This window comes from Drosophila ficusphila, unplaced genomic scaffold (assembly GCF_018152265.1).
Source record: "Drosophila ficusphila isolate 14025-0441.05 unplaced genomic scaffold, ASM1815226v1 contig_127, whole genome shotgun sequence".
NCBI classification, from domain to species: domain Eukaryota; kingdom Metazoa; phylum Arthropoda; class Insecta; order Diptera; family Drosophilidae; genus Drosophila; species Drosophila ficusphila.
The window spans coordinates 810,226-831,270 of record NW_025064016.1 but is presented as its reverse complement, the minus strand read 5'-3'; the positions used below and the strand labels follow the sequence as shown (position 1 = coordinate 831,270).

Sequence of the window (21,045 nt, the reverse complement as noted above, 5' to 3'; positions counted from 1 at the left end):
CCTTCGTATTACCCTTGACTCTTTTCCCAATTACAGCCATGTATTGCTGCTCGTTACGGGAAGTCCAGTTTCCGTTGAAAATAAGTAATTCCGATGGGCAAAAAGTCTTGTCGTTGGAATAATCAAAACATGCTATGGTTCGTATTTAAGTAGGTTACTATTTTAAGCTTAGTACATAATACAAACCACTTTCCGATTGACTTTTATAATGGGGTATTGAAGGACGCCTGCAGCAAACTAAACCATTGGCACAGTACGGAATCTTTTTCAGCTTCTTAGCGGACAAACAACGATGATAAGGAATACAGTCACCGCCATCGCACTCTGTTGCTTGAGAAAACACCTCAGCACTAGTCAATAAAACCGCAAATATATATTTTACAAACATTTCACTCATTCGAAAGCTTTTTGAACAGTCTAGGAAATTTGCGAATCAGAAATGCATGTCCGATTTCAACGATTCGCGTTCTGAAACTAATTTAACCTTATGACAATTTTCTTGCAAAATCAGCAGACACTCCTGTGTACCCAAGCAATTAAATCAATTGAGCATATAAAACCAGTTGCAATAGCTCTGCTGGAAATAAAACGATATTGAAAATTATCAGGATGGGTAAGCTGAAAAGAATTCTGCTGACAAGATGTTTTTATTTGTTAAGGAAAAGGAATTTGTATATTATCTTTAGTAGTACAAAAGTCAAACAAGTAAGATCTCTTTTGGTTTGTTGTTAAATTTTCGGTGAACAAAAATCTGAGATCCCCAAAATGTCTTTACATTCGGTGCCCGCTGCTTCCAATCGATCAAGCTTAGTATTGGATGCGGAGACCATAGAGCAGTTACGGAATAAGTGGCGCGAATATATTATGAGCCAATCCAAGTCGCCCATTGAATTGCAGCTGGCCAAAGCTCGAGAAGATCGAGCTCTCGAGTTGGCCAGGAGCAAACGGAAGGCAGCCTTGGAACTAAAGAAATCCATTCCGAAAAGCTGTCGCCCCCTCACAGATCTTTACAACTCGCCGCGTACCACCAGTCGGATGAAGCAAGTTCTCGAGAAACGAATGCGTCCCTTCCAAAATGAAGAGCCCAAGTCGCAATACAATCTGTGTCCGAGATGTGGTCCTGTAAAAAATTCCATTATTAATCACAAGAACGCCGAACAGCGACTCAAGTTGCTGTTGGAACAACATCCCAGCTTACGTCCTCCAAAAATCCAATGGAAATCAAAGAGAAATTTCTGCACGCTTGGAATTTAAAAACAACAAAAACACATTACACTGTTGCATAGTTATTCTTAAGCTCATGAAATCTTTAAATATAATCAATTAGTATATTTATGTGGATTAAGTTAAGACTATCTTTCCAGTAGCGTGCCGCGTTGCTTTTTCGAAGGAGGAGGCGCATCTTCTGCTTTGCTTTTGATTCCCACATCGCTGAGTTTTCCGCCTTTACGCTGCAGTTGCTTTTCGATGATCCTTGCATTGTTCGCATAGCTGTCGGCAATCTCGCGCTGTTTAATAGATAAAATGGTAAATTAGAAGAATGATAAATGGATAACTTGATCAATTCACATATATAAATTTAAGCTGATTTTCTGCACTGGTTACTAACAATTTCGGCTCTCAAACTTACCGCCTCTATTTCGTCCTCCTCCTCATCAATAGTAGACACCGTGACCGAGCTAAACTTGCCCATGTTCTTGGTGTGCCTGGTAACCATCACCTTCTTACCACTTGCATCCACTATTCCCGAATCGTCAGCTCCTGTGGATGATGCTGGCTTGGCAGCCGGGGTCTTTGCACTGCCCTTAGCCTCAGAGTTGAGGAGTTGGGTGAGAGAGCTCTCGCCTTTGTTGCGGATCAGAGCATTGGACATGATGAAGGTCACCTGGGAGTCGGGACTGTGGCGGTAGTAAAGTGGCAAATTGCAGCTACGGCACTAGAGAAAATCAGCCAATTATAAAGGGTTTAATGAGAATAATACTAGAAGATTGTTTACTTTATAGCGATACTGCTTTTCTATTGCATTCCCCCTGCTCTTTCGCTTTATGTAAATCATTTTTGGTGTCGGGTTGTAGGTAAGTTTGTTAGCATGGTCGTTGGCGTTTATCACCCGGGCATTGTCCAACTCGCGAAGGGGCAACTGATCCAGGGTGCAGTCTTTAATAAAGGGGTTTAAATTGATAAGCAAAAACTTCATTTTTGAGTATTTGAGCCAATCTTACCCAGAATCAAAGCCATCTTGTTGCATAGGCAATAGTAAATGTTCAGCGGCTTCTCCTCATTGTACTCCTCCTGATCCTTGGTATCGGAGCAGACGATACTACGCGATACTACTTTGGGCATGGTTACAAACTGATTTTAGCTTTGTTAAATTACTTTCCCTGTATTAAATTAAGATTTTTTCGATTTCAAAAAACTATGAAAATGTAAATAAACACACAGTATGACCAGATAACAGAAAATATCGATTACCAATCGAATAATATGCTTTTATTCGATAAGTGCGGCTTATCGGTTCAGGAATTGGATAGAAACATGTGTGATAACAACAAACCGTCTGTTCAGGAAATATCCAGACTTTGCCTCGAAAAATTCGAATCCTTGCCGAAGACAGGGAAACCCACAGCTAATCAATGGACGATTTTAGCGGGAATTGTAGAGTTCAACCGGAAAACGGAGAGCAGTCAACTGGTGGCTCTTGGAAGCGGAACCAAGTGCATTGGACACTCCAAACTTTGTTCCAGAGGCTTCATTTTAAACGATTCACATGCAGAGGTTTTAGCTAGACGTGCCTTTCTTCGCTTTCTCTACCAGGAACTGAAGCAGGAGAGGATCTTCCATTGGAATAGCCAATTAAATTCCTATGAACTAGATGATCAAGTGGAATTCCACTTTTTGAGCACTCAAACTCCTTGCGGAGATGCTTGTATCCTGGATGAAGAGGAACCGGAGAAGAAGGCTAAACGCAAGCGACTGGATGAGGAATCCGAGATGGTTTATACAGGCGCCAAGTTGATAGGTGATCTAGACGAGGATCCCATGCAGCAAACGCCTGGAGTGCTGCGAACCAAGCCAGGACGTGGAGAACGCACCCTGTCCATGTCCTGTAGTGATAAGATAGCGCGATGGAATGTACTGGGAGTGCAGGGTGCCCTACTCGACTCTGTGATCTCCAAACCCGTATATTTCACCAGTCTAAACTTTTGTTGTGATGATGCCCAGTTGGAATCCTTAGAGAGAGCCATCTTCAAACGCTGGGAAGGCAAGTCCTTTGAGCATGAGCGCTACCAGCCCCAAAAACCACACATTCGCATCGATTCTGAGATCAAATTTGAGTTCTCCCAACGCTCTGATTGGCAGCCATCGCCCAATGGCTTGGTTTGGTCGCTTTTGCCAGAGGAATTAAGGTGTGTTCTCCAGAATCTTTATATTAAATATATATTATAACATTAATTTGTTTGCAGGCCGTACGAAATTTCTGTAAATGGAAAGCGACAGGGAGTGACTAAGAAAAAAATAGACACTCCGCACGCTGCTTTAGCAGTCAGCAAATATAAACTGTTCCTTTCTTTCTTGGATCTAATAAAAACCAATCCAAAGCTCTGTGAAAAGTTTGATCAAGACACTTATAAGTTTGATGGTACCACATATGCCTCCTGTAAAGACTTAGCTGCAGATTACCAGCAGGCTTGGCGTCAATTGAAGGAGAAATACTTTCTTCAATGGACCAAAAAACCTCATGAACTGTTAACATTTTGTAAAGAACCCAATAAATGACTAGAAAATCGAATCTGGCAAAGAAGGCAATGGGGACCTTAAGAAGCGGAGGTAAAATGAGATATTCGCAGTCTTTACCAATCGTTAAATCATTGATACAATCCTGCAAACAATCCCTTTCAGCAAAGAATCAAAATACACCTGGTTTATCATATGCAACATTTAAGCGTGTTATATTTAGTTTATAATACCATAATAACATAAATCTAATTGTCATTTTGCAAACGTTTAACAAACAAACAAACGAACAGGCGTACATTTACAATTAAAGCTACAGCTACACATCCACTGATGCGAATACGATGCGGATACGGATGCACTATAGGAGTTATGCATGCATGCTGGGAATACGAACTAAAGACGAGAATTGAACAGTGGGATGTGCCGGTCCAGCTCGAGTCGTACGGATGTGATGTGTGGGTGCGAGAACAGCTAATCATACGACTCGAATCCGTTGACTATCCAAGGAGCGATGACCATTATCCTCGAGGCCACCCTTAATGGCCACCGATTTCGCGCAGCTCACGCTTGCCGAGCGGCAACGGAGGACGGAAGTTGTTGATGACCTTGCCGTTGAACTCGTTGCAGGGACACTCCTCCTTCACGTCGTAGGCGTTGAGGTTGCGCATGGCGTTCAGCTGGTCGTCGGACACCTCGATGGGCGTCTTGAAAACGATCCAGATAACCGACTCGGAGCAGGGCGGCGTGGTCAGGGAGCCCTCGTACGTCCAGTAGGTGTGCACGTCCGGCAGCAGCTGGCCGGGATCGCAGCCCTGCGGCAGAGTGACGCGATCGCCCTTGTGCAGGACGAACTGCAGCAGGCTGCTCACCTTGTCCAGCTCGGCATGGTGATTTCCGGCCTGCAGGAACACGCCCAGCACAGCCAGGCCATCGGGAGCGGCTGCCGCCTCGCCGAAGGACTTGTACTTGGTGGTGTTCCAGTGCACCAGGTGCAGCTCGCCGGCGTAGGACACTCCGTCGACCGTGTGCTCGGATCCCTTGGAGTCCGTGCAGCCCCAGTGGCAGTGGAACTGCTCCAGCTTGAAGATCTGATTGCCTAGGGGTCCACCAGTCAGCTCGGACTCGGCGCCGTTCACATCCACGCGCCAGCAGTAGCCTATTCAAATAATATAATTGATTAATACAAAGGGTAAAGGTAAAAGTAATTAGGTATATTGGGGTTCAAAATTCAGCTTGGCGTGAATTCTATATTTTTTTGAAATTCAATTTTGGGTTAAAAATAAAAAGAAACCAGATTAAAAAAGTCAAAGGAGAATGCTGTTTATTTTGAAATCAACAATTAACCTTGGATTAATGAACAAAATGCCCTGCTGCTTTAATTGTTCCCTAGAAACCTTTTAGTTTTATGGATATCTTACCAGGATTGACCAAGCTCTTAGTGTGCTCCGGCACATACTTCCACTTGAGCGGAGAAACCTTCAAGTCACTGCCCTTCTTCGCACTGGAAGGCGTGATGTCCACGGGCGACTGGCGATGTCCCGATGCCTGAGGATAGTCCTTGGCCCAGTGGGCGGGTCCTGAAAGAGGAACATTGAAAGGAAGGGGTAAGTAAACATCTACTTAAGTCATTAGGCATTTGTTCTCTCAAATTAACCAGCTCAAATACGAGCTAATCCGTCGATAGGAAACAATAAATCAAGTAAAATCAATTCAGTCAAGTATTCCTTCTGCGATAATTAAGGGTCATTAGGCTAGGCAGTCAAATAGTGATGGAAATGTTTAATGAAACCACAGGAAAGTCGACGATTAATAAAACCATATCCAATAATAACCTTTTAATTCGTTTCCTAAGAAATAATCCATTAGTACTTGAAAAAAGTTATCTTGTAAAATATTTTATTAATTGAGTAAAGTTTTAACATAATAATAAAATAAAAAGAAGGATTTACCAACAGCTAAGCAAAATCCATTTGAATTTAATCTTAAGAACACGATAAAGATTAAAATTATAGCAGGAAATATACTTTTATTGGCCGAAAGCTTTGTCTTGACAGTTTATTTATGAAAATGCCTTTCATAATCAAAGTTTTAAACATTCTTATGGCTGGATATAAACTGTATATATTTACTGAAGCATTGACTTAGCCTCTTATTTATGAATATGTCGCCAGCCTTAGCGTTTGCTCAACTGGCAGTCATAATATTTGCATAGACTTTTATCTGACCAACCGGCTGAGGCAATACAAGTATTTGCTCTTCGCCGTGTTTGCTGCATTTGCGATTTATATGCGTGTATTCGTATTGTTTTTAATTACTGGCGGTGGTGTGCAAAAGCCAGGGCAAATGTTGACACAGAGAACCACGTCACGTGCCAGTAAAATCACTCCGAAGACCGACCGCAGGCAAAAGTCATGTGATAGGATGGGATCGCTGCAGACGCACGCTCCAGATAAACCGCAAAATTGTGGCCCGACTTCGAGGTGGGGCATTTGTTTGTCTAAACTAGACCAACAGAAAATTAGTAATAGATTCCCCAGTGCAGTGGCTGTTTCGTAACCCGACAATGGTTCTTATCTAACCCGAAGACACCGTGCAAAGCCTCATTTGTCATTTGATAGATCGCCAAGCTCAAGGTGTCAACTGCTTTGTAGCCTTCGATATTTATTTCCCTGCTTCCCAAAGGCCTCAATAAAATTGATAGGGAATAAAAAAGTCAGGTGAAATGCATTTATCAAAGCCGAAATCAAGTTCTTTATTCGCCATCTAGGTGCAAACAGTTTATGCATGTGACTACCGAAAAAGACAGCAAATCATTCAGCCAACATGTCGTATGAAAGTCACGTATACGCCGTGTTGGGCATACAAAGGCGCAAGTCCCCATGCACGATCCTTTCATAACTTAGCAGGCAAGTGCAAATTTCCGGCCATATTTAACACATTGCCTTTTATAATCAACAATCAACCGGTGAAGATATCGCCAAAGTCATAGGATATATATATAATATTTGCGGTAGCATTTGTTCATTTAAATGTCCAGGCTTATTTTCTTTGTTTACCTAACTAGTTTGCCGCCGACTTTGAGTATAAATACTTTAAGATCACCTGGCGACATTTTCGCAGAAAATGTGATAACAACGAGCAGACATTTTAAAAAAAGAGTAAAAGAAAGTAAACAAACACGGGGAAATGTCGCACTTGTTCAAACAACGCGAGATCGGAAATAACCAGTTTGCATTATGAGTCCCTTAAAGCTGATCAAACGAGCCTTTGTTATAGCTATTAAAGCACTTTACTAACTGCAAACTTATCTTGCACACGTTCCGCAAACAATTCATCATCGTTTTGCAATTAATTTCGCTTCAATTAGATGACAAGGAACGAAAGCCGCAGCGCAATTGTGACCATTAATGCTGTGATAAAATCCAAACGATTTTTTAATTGAATTACTGCAAATGAATTACCCGCAGCCATATCTCCGTAAATGCCCAGACGGAAAAACAAAAACCGATTCTGTCTGTTAGAACTTGTTCCGGAAACACTGAGATCGCCAAACAGAATCTATAATGAACTTTCGTTCGAATTCCCATAAATGTTTTTCCTGAGCACAGCAGTCTCGTTTTCCCCCAATCGCTAAAAACCCGATGAACCAGAGAACAAAAAATATATAAACAAGTTTTTAAACACAAAAAGCATTTCGGAACTTAAATAAAGAAAAAGCGCATTTAAAACCGGAGAGACAAATAAAGAAATGCTCGTTCCGACAGCCCGAAAAAGCTTTAAAAACACGACAAAATAAAAGTTAGCAATTAGCATTTACAAATTTACGAGCCAAGCGATTCTAAGCGAGCCTTGCATGATAATATCAACCGGGGATTCATCACAATTTGGAGGGAGGCATGAGTTTGTCGCGTGTTTTTCGTCTTCCCTGGGGCGATCGTAAGGAAGTATTTGCAAAAAAAAAAAAAAAAAATATAAAAAATTAAAACAGGTTTGGGGAAAGTATCCCCACCTTTGAATTACGAATTCTGAGTCAGCCGGCAGTATCCGATGATATATTAACTGCAGGCTCGGAACACTTGTCTCTGAACTATATTGCTTTTTATAGCCACTCAATTGACCGGGCTAAAAAGCAAGAACCCCTACTACTTATTTTTATCATCCACCTTGGCTGGAGGAAGCCCCAGAAATGCCCTCTACCCTTGGACTGCCTTGGTCTTCCAATCGACGTTTATCTAACGTCCACCCATCCAACCCTTCAATCACCTGCTAAAATTTTTGCCTGTAATTATTTGTTTGCATGTGAGAAATGGTGACAATAAACCGCGAATGGAATAATTGAATTGCCATAAAAGTTAAGGAAAACGAATGGGTACTTAACCGAAATGCATTTCCAACTAATGAAAAGCGGCGGCTAAAAGTTTTTTCAAGATGTTTAGTCACGTCGGAAATTCGAATACTTTAGAATGTTTTTTGCTGCTCTGAAATTATCTAACCCATTCCCATAAATATTGTATATATTTCTGAGCACATATAAAATCAGATTTCATTGGAATAATTTTATTAGCACGCCCAATAAAATGTCTGGATTGGCAAAATCAAGAGGAATATCTATATAGCTGGCCAAAAATAATATCAAACTGATGATTTTCCGCACGTTTCTCGCGTGAGAAATTGTTTTCGCAGTTCTATTTTTTGGGTTTTCCAACCCCCTAATAAATATTGAACTTAATGAAGGGGCCTGGATTTGATCCAACCATTAAAAGGAAAAAAAAAAATAAATAAATAGATAATGAACTTTGGTGCTGCCTTAGTTGCACCTGACTAATTTATTTCGCAAGTATCTAATAGAGAAATTGATACGTCACCCGAAGATTATCATTCTAGAACATTATAAATCCATCGATCATTATGACAATGATAATTTAATGATACAGACATTCATTTTGTTTGCTAAAAATAGGGTTTAAAATCGACAGATAAAGTTAAGTTTCAATGAAGATATAATCATTTGTGGTTTTTGGTTTGAACTGGTAGTTCTAAGAAAAGTGTTATGGAACTGGCGATTTAATCAGGCGACAGATAGGAAATCGGTTTTCTGGACATTTGATTGATCTTCGCGACTAAACACGCGAGTTGTAATCTTTAGTGGCCAGATGGAAGCGTGTCGCTTACCATTCAGACAGTTCTGACAGTTCTCAGGGGTTAGACACAACCTGTGCGAATTGATAAGGATGGCTATATAGCTGCACTGATCGCACACAATCTATACTAAATTAGCTATACGAATATATGGCGTAGAGTTTCTCATGTTTAATGTCGGCATTCTCGGCTCTGGAGGAGAAGCCTGCTGATAAGGTTCTTCTTTCGTTGGAAAGTTACCAGAGCGGCGCGGGAGAATCAAAGTTAAAATCAGTTCAAATCGGTATCAGCATCGAATCAATCAGAGCAATCACAAACAGTTAACGCAAATCAATTGAAATTGTCAAAAATTGAAGTTTTCTGAATTTCTGAATTGATATGTTGCTATGGCAATCACCAGTTGGATATATATTCAATTAATGCCATGTGGCGAATATATAGCATATTACGTATACGCCCAAGAACCGGTCATTTGTCCTTAGCAGCCGAAGAACATGCACTTGACTAGCCTTCAAAGCGGAAAAGAGCGAGGGGCACATAGTGCTCAGAAATAAACAACAGCAAAGACAAGGCGAAAACTATGAAACGAAAACAATCGATCGGCGGAGAACTCGAATGGTGATCCAAGTGGAACTCGTTTTCTGGCCGAGGCGGTTGACTCCGGTTACTGGGAAGCACCAGATCACGAGACCCAGCTCGTGCGAAAACTCCCCGATCCACGGAACCCGCTCCCTTGCTCCCCTGCATTTTAATTAATGCCCATTATTCATGAGTGTCCAAGTTTAGTGACGGCGCGTCTGTTTGTGCTTTTCAGCTTATGAGGCATGAAATCGAAGTGCAGGGCATTCGAAAGCCTCTCGATTGTGCAATCAATACGTCAATTTGAACTTTAATAGTAGTAGCTCACAATTTTGTTGTTTCCTCTTCGGCTGCGTAATCTAGACCCTTTGGCCAGATAACACAAATCTTAGACTGACTGGTTTTAAGTGTTAAATTATCTGACTAATTGCCAATTTATAAAAGTTTACTCACACCTTGTTTTTATTGTTTTCCCGTTTTTTATTGGGTAAGGCCTTTCCCCTCGCTGCCTGCCTACTATATCTAGCCAATATCTTATCGTTTAATAGCGCATCTGATTCGGGAATGTGACGTTTGCTGTCAGATAGATCAAGTTTGTCGTAAAAACAAAGTGGTTAAAAATTCCTTACAGATAAGTGATGTCTTTTTTTAGCAAAGATAAAATAAGTGTGGAAATTCCGATGACGTGGGGAGTGGAAAAATATGAAGCCGGTGAAAAATCTTCGAATTAACAACACGCATGCGCAGCGTGTGCAAATGAGTCAAAAACTCTGAAACGCCGCAGACGGCGATGTCTGATTAGAGGAAGGCCAGACTGGTAAACAAACCGAAAGCGGGAACCTGATTCCGCCGGAGGCTGCCAAAAAATGAAAACAAACAAGCCCCAAAAAAAAGAGAGCTTACCGTTCTCTTCGGTGTATCCCCAGTGGTGGCTCATCTTGGTTTTAATAGGGTTTTTGGTAATAGTAATGAACAGTAGATCTTTAAGTGTTTTTTTTTGGTTTAAGGGATGTTTCACTCGCGGTTGGTGGCACGCGTCTGACTTTCGCTGGGGATCGCGCGGTATACTTTATAGGGAATATGGGAATCGGCGAATGGGGTGTGCTAAAATTGTAGAATCGCGGAGCGGAGTGGAACGTCGACCGCTTGGTTAGTCAGACGATTGTAGACTGACGGACTCGGGGCAGCGCTGCTGACTTGAAAACCGGCAGCGACGGCGAAGCGGGCAGCACGCACCTTACGAGCGGCGGCGGCAGCGAAAGAGAAAAAAAAGTATTATTCACGCTCTCGAAAGCCGTAAAGCCAGTGAACTAAACTACTGTTTAACCCCCCACAAAAGTGACGAGGGGTTGGGGGTGGGTGGGTGAAAGGGGCTTAAGGGGCTGAAACTGGAGGTGGGAGGGGGAGCGGTACGACTGCGGCGTCATTAGAACCGTTGACAGCGCCGCTGGGTTCAATAGTTTAGTTTGGCCGCACTTGAGTCCGGCACAATGGGGCGCATACGTAATGAGTTCGATTTCATTTTCGCAAGAGCTTCTAACACTTTGCCTTTTCTGCTTATTTGCACTAGCAAAGCAGCTAGCCGCTTAACCTTGACTCTGTGTCTAAGTGCTGGGCGGGATCGGTGGTCAGAAAGCGGAAATGTAAGGAAAGGCAACAATGCATAACATTAATCGATTATTGCCGGGCACGATCGATCAATTCCTGGGAGTTTCGCTGGCGAATATTGATAGTTTAGATAACGTAGGGTAGCTCAATTCGATTACACAACACTTTAGGTGCTTGATCTTGTTTTGAATTGCAGTTTTTGTTAGAATTTTAATTTAAGTTAAGTAGTCTACTTCAGGGAAAATTGAATTTATTAAACTACAGTGGGTGTACTAACAGATTGTTTTATAACAGTTCTTTATAAATGGTTAAAGGATTTTAAAAGTATTTTAAAGATTGCATACTTAGAAAAAATTTTCTTTTATCAAAATAAAAATGTACATAAATTAGGGAAGGAGTTTATTAGGATTAAAAAATCGCGGTTCTTAATTACGTGTCTACTGAAAGTAATTATTAAGGGCTCTTTTAATTGAAAGATAATATCTGACAGAATCAATTATTTTTAGAGATCTCTCACCACTTTTCTTTCCACAGTGCTTAGACATTTTGTAAATTGCTTCATACATGCGGTAATTTTATTTTTTTTTTTTTGTCAGTTTTGTTGTTGAACTTTTGTGCATTGTTTTTGTTGGTGCTGTGGGACTTAAAGCGTGATCGCGATCGCGCGCTCGACAACGCACACAGATCTACATGCTTGTACATATATATCTCAATATATGTATGATGGATCGCGTTGGGGGAAATGGGGATGGGCCTGCTGTTGGTGGCGACACGCTAATCGCAGCAGTTTTGAGGGGAACTGGAACCGCGCTCTCTCTGTCGAAATAAAACCCTCGGTTGGGAGAGAGTAAGTGGAATTGGCCGGGCGGCAAAGGGATCCCTAATTTCATGTTATTCCATTAGTCCATTAGGCACAGTCACCGAGTAGCACGAAGCCACTTCAGCGAGTTAAGCTCAAAAATTTGTCACTAATTTCAATTCTGTTGGGCTTTTGTTTTGTTTTCTCTGCGCTGCACAATGGGTTAAATTGGTTGCACAGATCGACAAGTCCAACGCTATCATTGTTGTTTGGTCAACTTTGGTATCCCCAATGTTTTCGATCAGCGCTATCTTTTTTTCCCCTCACGGACCAACACTGCGTATGCGCAATTAATTCGGCGTGTGTGAAATCTTCGTGTGTTTGCACTTGGCTTAAATCTTATCGCCCACTTTTCCCGCTGCTGAGCTTGTTTTCTAATTAGCCATGCATTATTATTTGCGCGTTACAGCACTGTGTTTAGCTACACCCCCTCGATTTATACCACCCCCACTATATCAACCATCCCCATTTATCCCATCGACCCAACCTCACGTGCAGTTCGTAGTCGCTTGCTTCCGCCTTTTGCCATTCCGCTCGACGCTTTTGCAAAATGAAAATGGAAATGAAAATGGGAACGTATCTGTCTGGAATTTGATTTAAGCTCCCGCTCCGACAGCCCCACTTCAAGGTCGAGTAATTATTGTTAATGGCAATTAACTGAGCCCATGTGACAGCCAAAGTTTCGGATAGGGAACGGGAGCACTGAGATCGTTCTAATTGCATTGGAAAAGGAGCAAGACCCACACTGATTTAAATTAGTTTGCACCCAGTTTAAATATTAACGATTTTGAACATGGCTAAGAGGTTTTATGAGGTTAAAAAACGTTTATACAAAGTTTATGTCTTGTGATCAGTAAATCACAGAGATCGATATCGGAATCATATAATAATTAAACAATTCTCTTTTTATTCTTGCTAATTGAAATTGATTTCATAAATTCATAAAATTTTATAATTTGCAGAAGACCTTCCCATTTTCATATTATATTTACCTTTTAACAAGCTCATATGATTATTTATTGCATTGTACTTTGAACATAGAAACACAAGTACAAAGAAAAAATAAGAAATCATAAACAACTAGAGTAACAGTAGTTTAAGGAATAATTGTTTACTAAAAAGTCGGAAGATCATTTTTGGATGTTTACTTAGATAATTCTAATCTGAGGAGGTTACTGCTTTCATCATGACTAATTAAGTGGTAGAGAAAAACTTTCAGACAGTTCAACCAACTTTCAAGGCAAATTCGACAAGTCGTGAACTTTCTCAGTGTCAAGAAATAGAAATTGTTGCGCTTTTGTTAGCTAATCATCTACCCCGATAAAGAACTTTAAGAAAAGATCTGATTCTAGTCACAACCTTAACATTTCTGTTATTTTCTTTATTTCTAATATAATGGGATCATGTTTATTTCTTGGCTAGTAACACGCGTGGCTAAGGATTTGTTTTATTTTGTTTTGCCAGCAACTGTTGAGCGCCATAAGTCTCTTTTTATGGGGCATATAAAGAAACTGATTGCATGGCTTCTCTAAAAGAGATCTTGAACTCCAGTTTGTTATGAGCTCAACTCGGATCTGCGGAGATTTTTGGGATCCGAGGGGGTAAAGATACGGAGGCGCTCTCTTATACAAAATATTTGTGTACCTCTATACGTAAGCGCCCCCAATTAGCACCTACCAATGTGATACTTCGCAAATCGAATTAGAAATCAAGAGCGTGATTAAGTTTCCACTGAAATTGACATATTAACGAGATCTATTAGCATATCCCTTAGAATTTCGGGCTCACACACTTAGTACATAGACAAAACTCGCGCTTAGTGGGTAATCTTTTCCGCACAAAGCCCCATTGATTCCTACCCGATCATCTCAGTTTTGGCCAGTTTACAGTCGGTGCGTGTTAATCGATTTATTTAACCGGCAAACAAACAAAGCATCACGAAAAATATCACTCCGTGTCATGTGGACATTGGCCAAGGTACGAATTTTTTGGCAAAAACAAAACGACTAATTTGGCTTGGAATATTCCAATGGTCTCTCTTATTCAAACAAGTTATTAACTCATTCCCTGTCAGGAAAATTACTTTCTTTGGCCAACAATGAGGTGTCACTTAAAGCTATACTTTGTTTATATTATCAATTAATAAGCAAATTAATAAGCAATGATTGCTTATTAAAAAATAATAACTGAAAACAAGGAATATGCCTGAATGAGAAAAATGATTTGTATGCGAACAAAGCTTTTTATTTGATTACGTCGACCAATGTTAAAAATTTTTATTAATCAAATTATTCTTGGGCATTTCGATGTGTGCGATTCTCAAATTGCTTCATCAAGTCCCATTTTTCTGGTGGAATCAAGCAAAAAAATCATAAAAATCTCCCCATCGTTTTAATAAATTCGTCGCACATATTGCGAGTATAATAAAAATGAAATAAATCTGTGCCACAAAGAGTGGACAGATGGCGAGAAACTGCAAAAGAACAAACAACCAATTCCCAAACACTTAATTGGTTTGTTGTGGATGTTAAAATATATAGAAAAATAAATTGAATTAGACCGAAAATAAAAACTTTTTATTACTTGGGTGATGCTACAGATGGGAGCATTTAATCAGATCACATACCACCTTGAACTTGGTCTTAATATGCATGACGGATCCTAAATGGGGATTGCCAACCACGAAATCGAACAAATAAAATGAAATGCAGATCGATTTGGTAATAGAATTATATTGTATATTTGAAATATATATTTATATAGATTTTGATTTAAATTAACACTAGCAATATACAGGCTGCACATAATGCTGGTTTAATCGGTATTTACGCTACACACTAATCGGTAATAGGTGAATGTTTAAGTGTGGTTACACCAGGGAAAACAAAATCCAAATTCGTAACTGAAGGAAACTATACACACGCACACATTAAAGCCTTACATAGCATACCCATAAGTATGTACTATATATATATAAAAACAACAACATTTCTTGGTTAAGCCTAATAAACATTACATTCTGCCTATGTATTGTTTATAAATATAATAAAAATATATATAATCGTATGTATGATTAAGTGCCAACATAACAACAAAGCCGAGGGAACCAAAGGGTGCACTATGAACTACGATTTGAGGGGAGTTTGGGAGGATCGATCTATTAACATGGCCGAGTCAACTAGCCAGCCGGCTGAGGCTCCTCCGTGACTATTTAACGCTCATTATATTGAATACTGGACCGATGCGCATAAACACGCGCCTAAGGACACTTCTCAGTTCGGGCTTGAGGTCGAAGCACATCATATCGCACAGCAGGCTGTAATAGTTGGACACGTGGGTGGCGAACTGTAAGAAGATAAATTGTAAATATCATTGATTTGATTTATATAATTAACTTGGAAAGAAATTAAATGCTCTAAAGATACATTTAACTTAATAAATATATAAGTGTAACAAAAGCAAAAAAAGATAACCTAATGTATGCTTTCTTAGATTATGGAAGTGAATCTAATCCCCAACTTACCCTTGCATCAGACATCTTTAGCAGGCGCGTCAGGATGAGCAGCAGAAGCGATGTCCAGGCATCTCGGTGGGCCTCGCTTTGCAATCTCAAGTAGTATTCGAGCGCCTCCTTGCAGACCTGCACCAGTTCGTGTTCGATGCCTTTCCAGTCGCTGCTTCGGTTCTCATCGCCGTACATCTTGAAGAAAATCCGCAGGACGCAGGCCAGCGAAGAGGTTTCCTGCTTCAGTAGATTTGGCTTCACCGATCCCTTGAATCCTGCCCGCCACAGCAGACTGCGCTGTTCGTGGGCGGCGTTAAAGCTTTTGGCGAACCGATGCGACTGCATCAGGCAATCAGCCAAGGTGAGCAGCTGGCGAGTCCTCAAATAGCCGTACATTCCCTGCTCCTCCCGCTGGCACTCGAGCAGTTGCGATTGCGATCCGTTCCGGCCGCCAGTTAAGTCTGCAGCCGCCTGGGCCAGAGTTTCGGCATCCTCCTTGCGCGACGTCGCCGGGAAGAAGACAATGTTGTCCACGGTCTGAATCAGCTCCAGCTGCACCACACAACGGATGTGCAGCGCCTCGAAGTGGTTGTGCTCCTGGGGAATATTGTTACTGGAATGTGCTTTCGGCCGCCAGGTGAGCAGATCCTGAGGCAACGTGGCGTTGAAGATGTCCAGGATGCACTGACACGTCTTGTCCCACGTCGACTCGTTGAACTTGAACCCGTTCGAAATGACCAGGTTCTCTAGACAGTTGGTGCCAGAGCGCGCCAACTGCTCATTGCTTTGCTGAACGCACCAGTGAAGCTGAGCGAACAGCTCCTCCAGCAGCAAGTGCCCCAGGACATCAAAATACTGTGTGAAGACATCGATGATGGCGTACAGGGCATGGTTGCAGGTGGTGGTCATCCACTCGGACTTCTCGGTGACGTGCTCCGGCAACTTCATGTTGTCGAAGATGCGGAAGATCACATTGAACAGATCCTTCCACCAGTTGGGCTTGAAGCTCTCGCCGTACGTCTTCACAATCTCAAAGAGGACGGTCAACGCGCGCGTTCGCACGTCCAGCTTGCAGCGATTGACGACGCAGGAGAGCGAGAACAGCATCGGGAACCAGCCGCGCACCCACACACGATCCTCCTCCGCCACCGAGGCATCGTTCTCCATGCCGGCGTGCTCCGCAAACAGTTGAGGCGCCTCGTGGACACACTGGGCACAGGTGCGCACCAGGCGTATGGCCTCCATGCTGGTGTCCGGAAACCTGGCGGTGGCGAACTCTGACAGACACTTGACCGCATCCTGGAACGAGTCCACCATGATGGCGAACTGGCGCTTATACAAATCCCCGATGATCTTGCCCGTTGTCTGGAAGGCCAGCTCCACAATTGGCTCCTCGTGATCGCCAGCTGCCAGGTGGAAAATGCTGAAGATATTCTTCCAGCCGGAACGGATGTTATGCGCTTGGGAGTTCACCATCTGGGCGATGCAACGCACCACCATGTCCCGAATCGCCGGCGAGGCGTTCTTCTTCATGATGTGCTCGAAGGGACGCAGGAAATCCTTTTGGAAACGGAAGTTGCTGAACTCGCCCTTCTCCATGAACTTCATCGATAGCTGACGCAGTGAATCCAGCGCAAAGAAGGAGATCTCCTCGTTGCTGTTGCACCCGACGGCATTGAAATGCTCTCCCAGCACTTGCCAAATACGCGACCACTGCAGACGAATACGCTCCATGTTGTAGTAACTGATCTCCACAATCTTCTGCAGGGAGAACATCCTCGGTTGCTGCTGCTGCAGTTCATCCACCGACACTTGGCAAAGGGCCTTCACAAAGTCCACGATGGCATCACCATCCAGGCGCATGGAACCGGTAAAAATTCGATCGACAGCGACCACAACACTCTGACTGCTCGTCTCGCCAATGTGCTCCTTTACGCTGGGATTCAGTGAATCCTTGAGTGTTGTCTGCGCTCCCGAAAGGAACTGCGGACGCACTCCAGTGCCAATGAGCTGCGCCAGCTCAAGCTGACTGATGCACTTGACTATGTCCAGCCAACTGCTGCCTAAGTAGTTGCCATCCGTGTGGGCCACCATAATCAGCGTCTTGATGGTGTCGATATTCTTGGCCTTCATCTCGTTAATGGGCGAGTTGGCATTCAGAAGGGTAAACCTCGCCAGCGCTTGGACATAGGCATCTCGCTCCAGGGACATGTGGAAGATGCAGGCGATGCGAATGGCGCAACGGATTCCATCCAAGCAGAGCGTGGCAATCTCCGGATCGTCGCAATCCTGCAGACCAACAGAAAAGGCGGCCAGGAAAGGTGTCCAAGCCATTTTGAACATGGGACGCACGTGCTCCAGATGCTTCGCGGATGTGAAAGGTGACTTGACGTGCGAAACGGACTGCATCAGGTTGGTGGCCGTGAGAGAGATGACCTCCATCTCCATGTTCCACAGAAGTTTTCGACGCTTTTCCGTAATGAAGGCCTGCTTTCCAGTGGGTTTCGGTTGTTGAAGCATTCCCGAATTGTTTTTCATTTTGATTTCGTGTTCGGAAATCTCGTCGTAGATGGAGGACAGGTATTCCTCGGGCAAATCCGACTTGCTGTCGCTGATGCCGCGGTTCATTTTAATATACTGCTCCTTGGTCATCTTGTGCTTGACCTGCGGCGAGTGGAGATCCGTGGTCAGCATGATGATGCTGAATGCCAGCACGTAAACAGTGTCGGCGCTTTGGAACAGCTGGTTCTGCGGATTGCACTCGCAGTACCTGCTGGCGAACTTCTCCATCAGTCGATCTATTTTCTGCGCCTCGCCTGGCAGTCGGAACTCTTCGAGAAGGATTCTCAACGCAGCCACCACCTCCAGTTGTCGGAAGTCGAAGGCATCGATATAGGCACACATTACCTCCTTGGAGTGGTCATCGTTTTCGCCCAGATAATTGCCAATCACTGTCTTATCCAATCGCTCGTCCTCATGCAGCCAACGGGCAATATCCTGACATGTGGCGCCCAGCAGCTGCTTCTCCTGCAGGAACTGGACTCCCTTCTGCGGCTTTCGGTTGAATAACTCAATGCCCGTTTCCATTACCTCCTTGCGCATCTTACGCTCCTCCAGCGCCTCGGGAAGATCCTGCAGTTGCTCCTGATTCGAATTAAGGCTGTGGCTAGAGCCGCTGTGTATGGTTTGTATGGTGGTATCCGCCTGATCTTGCTCCGTGCTCGTAGGCGATTGCACCTGCAGGGCGGGAACAGGCATATTTGGATTAACGTACAAGTCCTTGCTCCACTCCACCATGCACTTTAAAATGGAAACAAGACACTCCAGACCGCGAATGCGCATAGATTTCTCCTGCATCGGATTAGCACCCAATTCCAGGGCCTGTCGACCCTGAGCGATTTTCGAGAGATCGTTGACTAGTCTCTCAAAAAGATTTGCCGCCGAAAAGTCGCAATCGTAGTTTACGTAAATATCCACCACAGACTGAGCGTCGGCGCAAATGCGTGTCAGCGCCTGAATAACCATCCACTTGTGCTCGAAGCTGCTCGAATTGGCCTCCAGAATGTTGAGGAAAATCTCCTTGAAGAACACCTCGATCTGGCGCTTCAGATGCACCTTGAAGTTCGACAGGAGAGCCACGAAGATCGAAAGCGACAGCTCGAAGACCTCCGGTACCAAGCTTACTCCGTTGTTGGACAGAGCCACACAAAGATATTGCTTAATTGCCATGATGAACATCTCGTTTGAGCGGAAGACGGGTCCGGCATTCTGGAGGATGAGCAACAGCAGATGCAAAGACAGCACCTTGGATCGCAGCTCGTGCGACTTCGGATCTGGATGACCTTCTGGCAGGGGCTTCATTGATAGCTTGCACAGCGCCCGAAAAACGAGAAAGGCATCTTTCTGCAGGATGTGCGTGAACTTGGCGGTCACCACTGCATCATTCTCGCTGTGAAGCTCCACGCTGTCGTGATCCGAGTGCGAAGAGTAGTCGTTTCCATTGACCGTGGACTCTGGCTCGCCAACCGATTCCTGATCCTTCATGGCCTCATTGTAGGCAGCTAAAATACGAAATCGTCATTATTGTTGCGCAATGATTAATAGGCGGGTAGGAGGAGCGGCAGTTAATGTTGCACCTTATCGTGTAAATAACTATGCTGACTCATATGGAAGACAATAAAGTGCTTTCATAGACTGTAGGGCAACAAAAGTTGCGCCCAGCAGAAAAAAAAAATTTCCTTTCAATTAATGAAAGCACGTTGAGTGCTTAAAATGGGAGTATTTGAATTGTATGTTTGTTTGAATGCAAAATATAAACAAGACAGTGAGCTACTATTGCTGATCAAAAATATTTTAGGCTTCCTCTCAAGAAAATATGTGCTTTCTGCCAATTTAACTCCCTCCACCCAGTGCCACGCACCTGATATGATCTCCGCCAGTAGCTCTGAGGCAATGACTTCGTCGGAATCTCCCGGCGTTTCCTCTCCTGATCCATTGCAGTCCTCCGAGTGGATACTGCCATTGATGGGATTAGAGTTGGGAGGCGGAAGCTCGTACACCTGGTTCTCCATGCGAGCAAAGATCACGTTTAGCATCTGAGTGAGCGTAGCTCGGGCCGTGGTCTGGTTGACCAGGTTCTTGCTGGACAAGTAGATGTCATAGCAGGTGCGCACTGCCTGGAGCAGCGTGAACTCATGGATCTCCACATGCTGCGAGGTTACCACCGTGAGCAGTGCCTTGATGATCTGAAGCTGGACGCCCTCATCGGTCTGGGGACCGTTGAAGCAGCCGTAAATGGTCACGACGATGCGATCGATGAGCAGATGACCGGGGTTCGCCGAGTCCTGAATAGATCCCGTCAAGTGGCCATAGGCGATAAGCTTCTGCAGGCAGTCCAAAGCGGTGACCACGATCCGCGGTGAGCGGCTCTTGCAGGCCAGCTCGAAGGGCAGAAAGTAGGTCTCCGCATTGATGATGCTCGCCGCATCGTTCTTGGGTAGCGGAAGTGCGGCGCAGGGCAGCTCGTTGCCCTCGGCGATTTGACCAGCACTGATGAGCTCCGCCTTGATCTGCTCCAAGGCCGAATCACAAGACTTCTTCAGCTGCGAGTGATGGGAGCGCCTTATGTCCTTGTCGGCAAGGATCTTTTCTAAAGCACGCACGATGAACATTTCCTTGGTCTTCGTGGAGTTGTTGTGCATATTGGGCCGCTGCCACTCCCAAGGTCGCTTCCGCTGAGTGGGTTTCTATGCCTGCTCTTGCCCCCCCTTCCTCCACCAACGGTTTCTCTTCTGCCCAGCTCTTCCGGAAACGACAGCCACGCAACTTTCGCTGCTGCCTTCTGGATGCTTCGCCAGCTGCGCGGAGTGCTCCTCTCGGTTGGATTGTCGTCTTTGCGGCACTTGTCGTGTTTTTAGCGTGTCGTGGAGGTTTGCATGATGCAAATTTTTAACTTTTTCCACATTTAAATACGCTTCAAAATACAATGCGAAAAAACGTCATCAGAAGTGTGACCGCGAAGGGAAAAAGTAATAACACAAAATCAGTGTTGGAAAGAACACAATATTTTTTTGGTATTTTCCGTTATCAATTTGAATTGACTGGTATCACATTTATT

General features: G+C 43.6%; 5 protein-coding genes across 5 annotated transcripts; 2 read left to right on the top strand and 3 right to left on the bottom strand.

The window, feature by feature from the left end:
- Window positions 1–685: 685 nt before the first annotated feature.
- On the top strand, window positions 686–1,335 carry LOC108092611. Its single transcript, XM_017192250.2, has one exon. The coding sequence runs from the start codon at window positions 766–768 to the stop codon at window positions 1,252–1,254; it is 489 nt and encodes a 162-aa protein (XP_017047739.1). The 5' UTR covers window positions 686–765; the 3' UTR covers window positions 1,255–1,335.
- LOC108092609 (STING ER exit protein) lies at window positions 1,267–2,452 on the bottom strand. The gene is made up of 4 exons (XM_017192249.1): window positions 2,223–2,452; window positions 1,997–2,157; window positions 1,631–1,936; window positions 1,267–1,508 (listed from the first exon to the last, which is right to left on the bottom strand). The coding sequence occupies exons 1-4, from the start codon at window positions 2,341–2,343 to the stop codon at window positions 1,353–1,355; spliced, it is 744 nt and encodes a 247-aa protein (XP_017047738.1). The 5' UTR covers window positions 2,344–2,452; the 3' UTR covers window positions 1,267–1,352.
- An 81-nt stretch (window positions 2,453–2,533) lies between these two features.
- LOC108092742 (tRNA-specific adenosine deaminase 1) lies at window positions 2,534–3,982 on the top strand. The gene is made up of 2 exons (XM_017192471.2): window positions 2,534–3,407; window positions 3,465–3,982. Exons 1-2 carry the CDS (start codon window positions 2,536–2,538, stop codon window positions 3,775–3,777), a joined length of 1,185 nt encoding a protein of 394 aa, XP_017047960.2. The 5' UTR covers window positions 2,534–2,535; the 3' UTR covers window positions 3,778–3,982.
- LOC108092743 (carbonic anhydrase) lies at window positions 3,923–10,610 on the bottom strand. Its single transcript, XM_017192472.2, has 3 exons — window positions 10,360–10,610; window positions 5,157–5,315; window positions 3,923–4,894 (listed from the first exon to the last, which is right to left on the bottom strand). Exons 1-3 carry the CDS (start codon window positions 10,391–10,393, stop codon window positions 4,275–4,277), a joined length of 813 nt encoding a protein of 270 aa, XP_017047961.1. The 5' UTR covers window positions 10,394–10,610; the 3' UTR covers window positions 3,923–4,274.
- Window positions 10,611–14,639: 4,029 nt separating this feature from the next.
- LOC108092695 (brefeldin A-inhibited guanine nucleotide-exchange protein 1) lies at window positions 14,640–20,954 on the bottom strand. The gene is made up of 3 exons (XM_017192406.2): window positions 19,849–20,954; window positions 15,447–19,489; window positions 14,640–15,268 (listed from the first exon to the last, which is right to left on the bottom strand). The coding sequence occupies exons 1-3, from the start codon at window positions 20,627–20,629 to the stop codon at window positions 15,131–15,133; spliced, it is 4,962 nt and encodes a 1,653-aa protein (XP_017047895.1). The 5' UTR covers window positions 20,630–20,954; the 3' UTR covers window positions 14,640–15,130.
- Window positions 20,955–21,045: the final 91 nt, after the last annotated feature.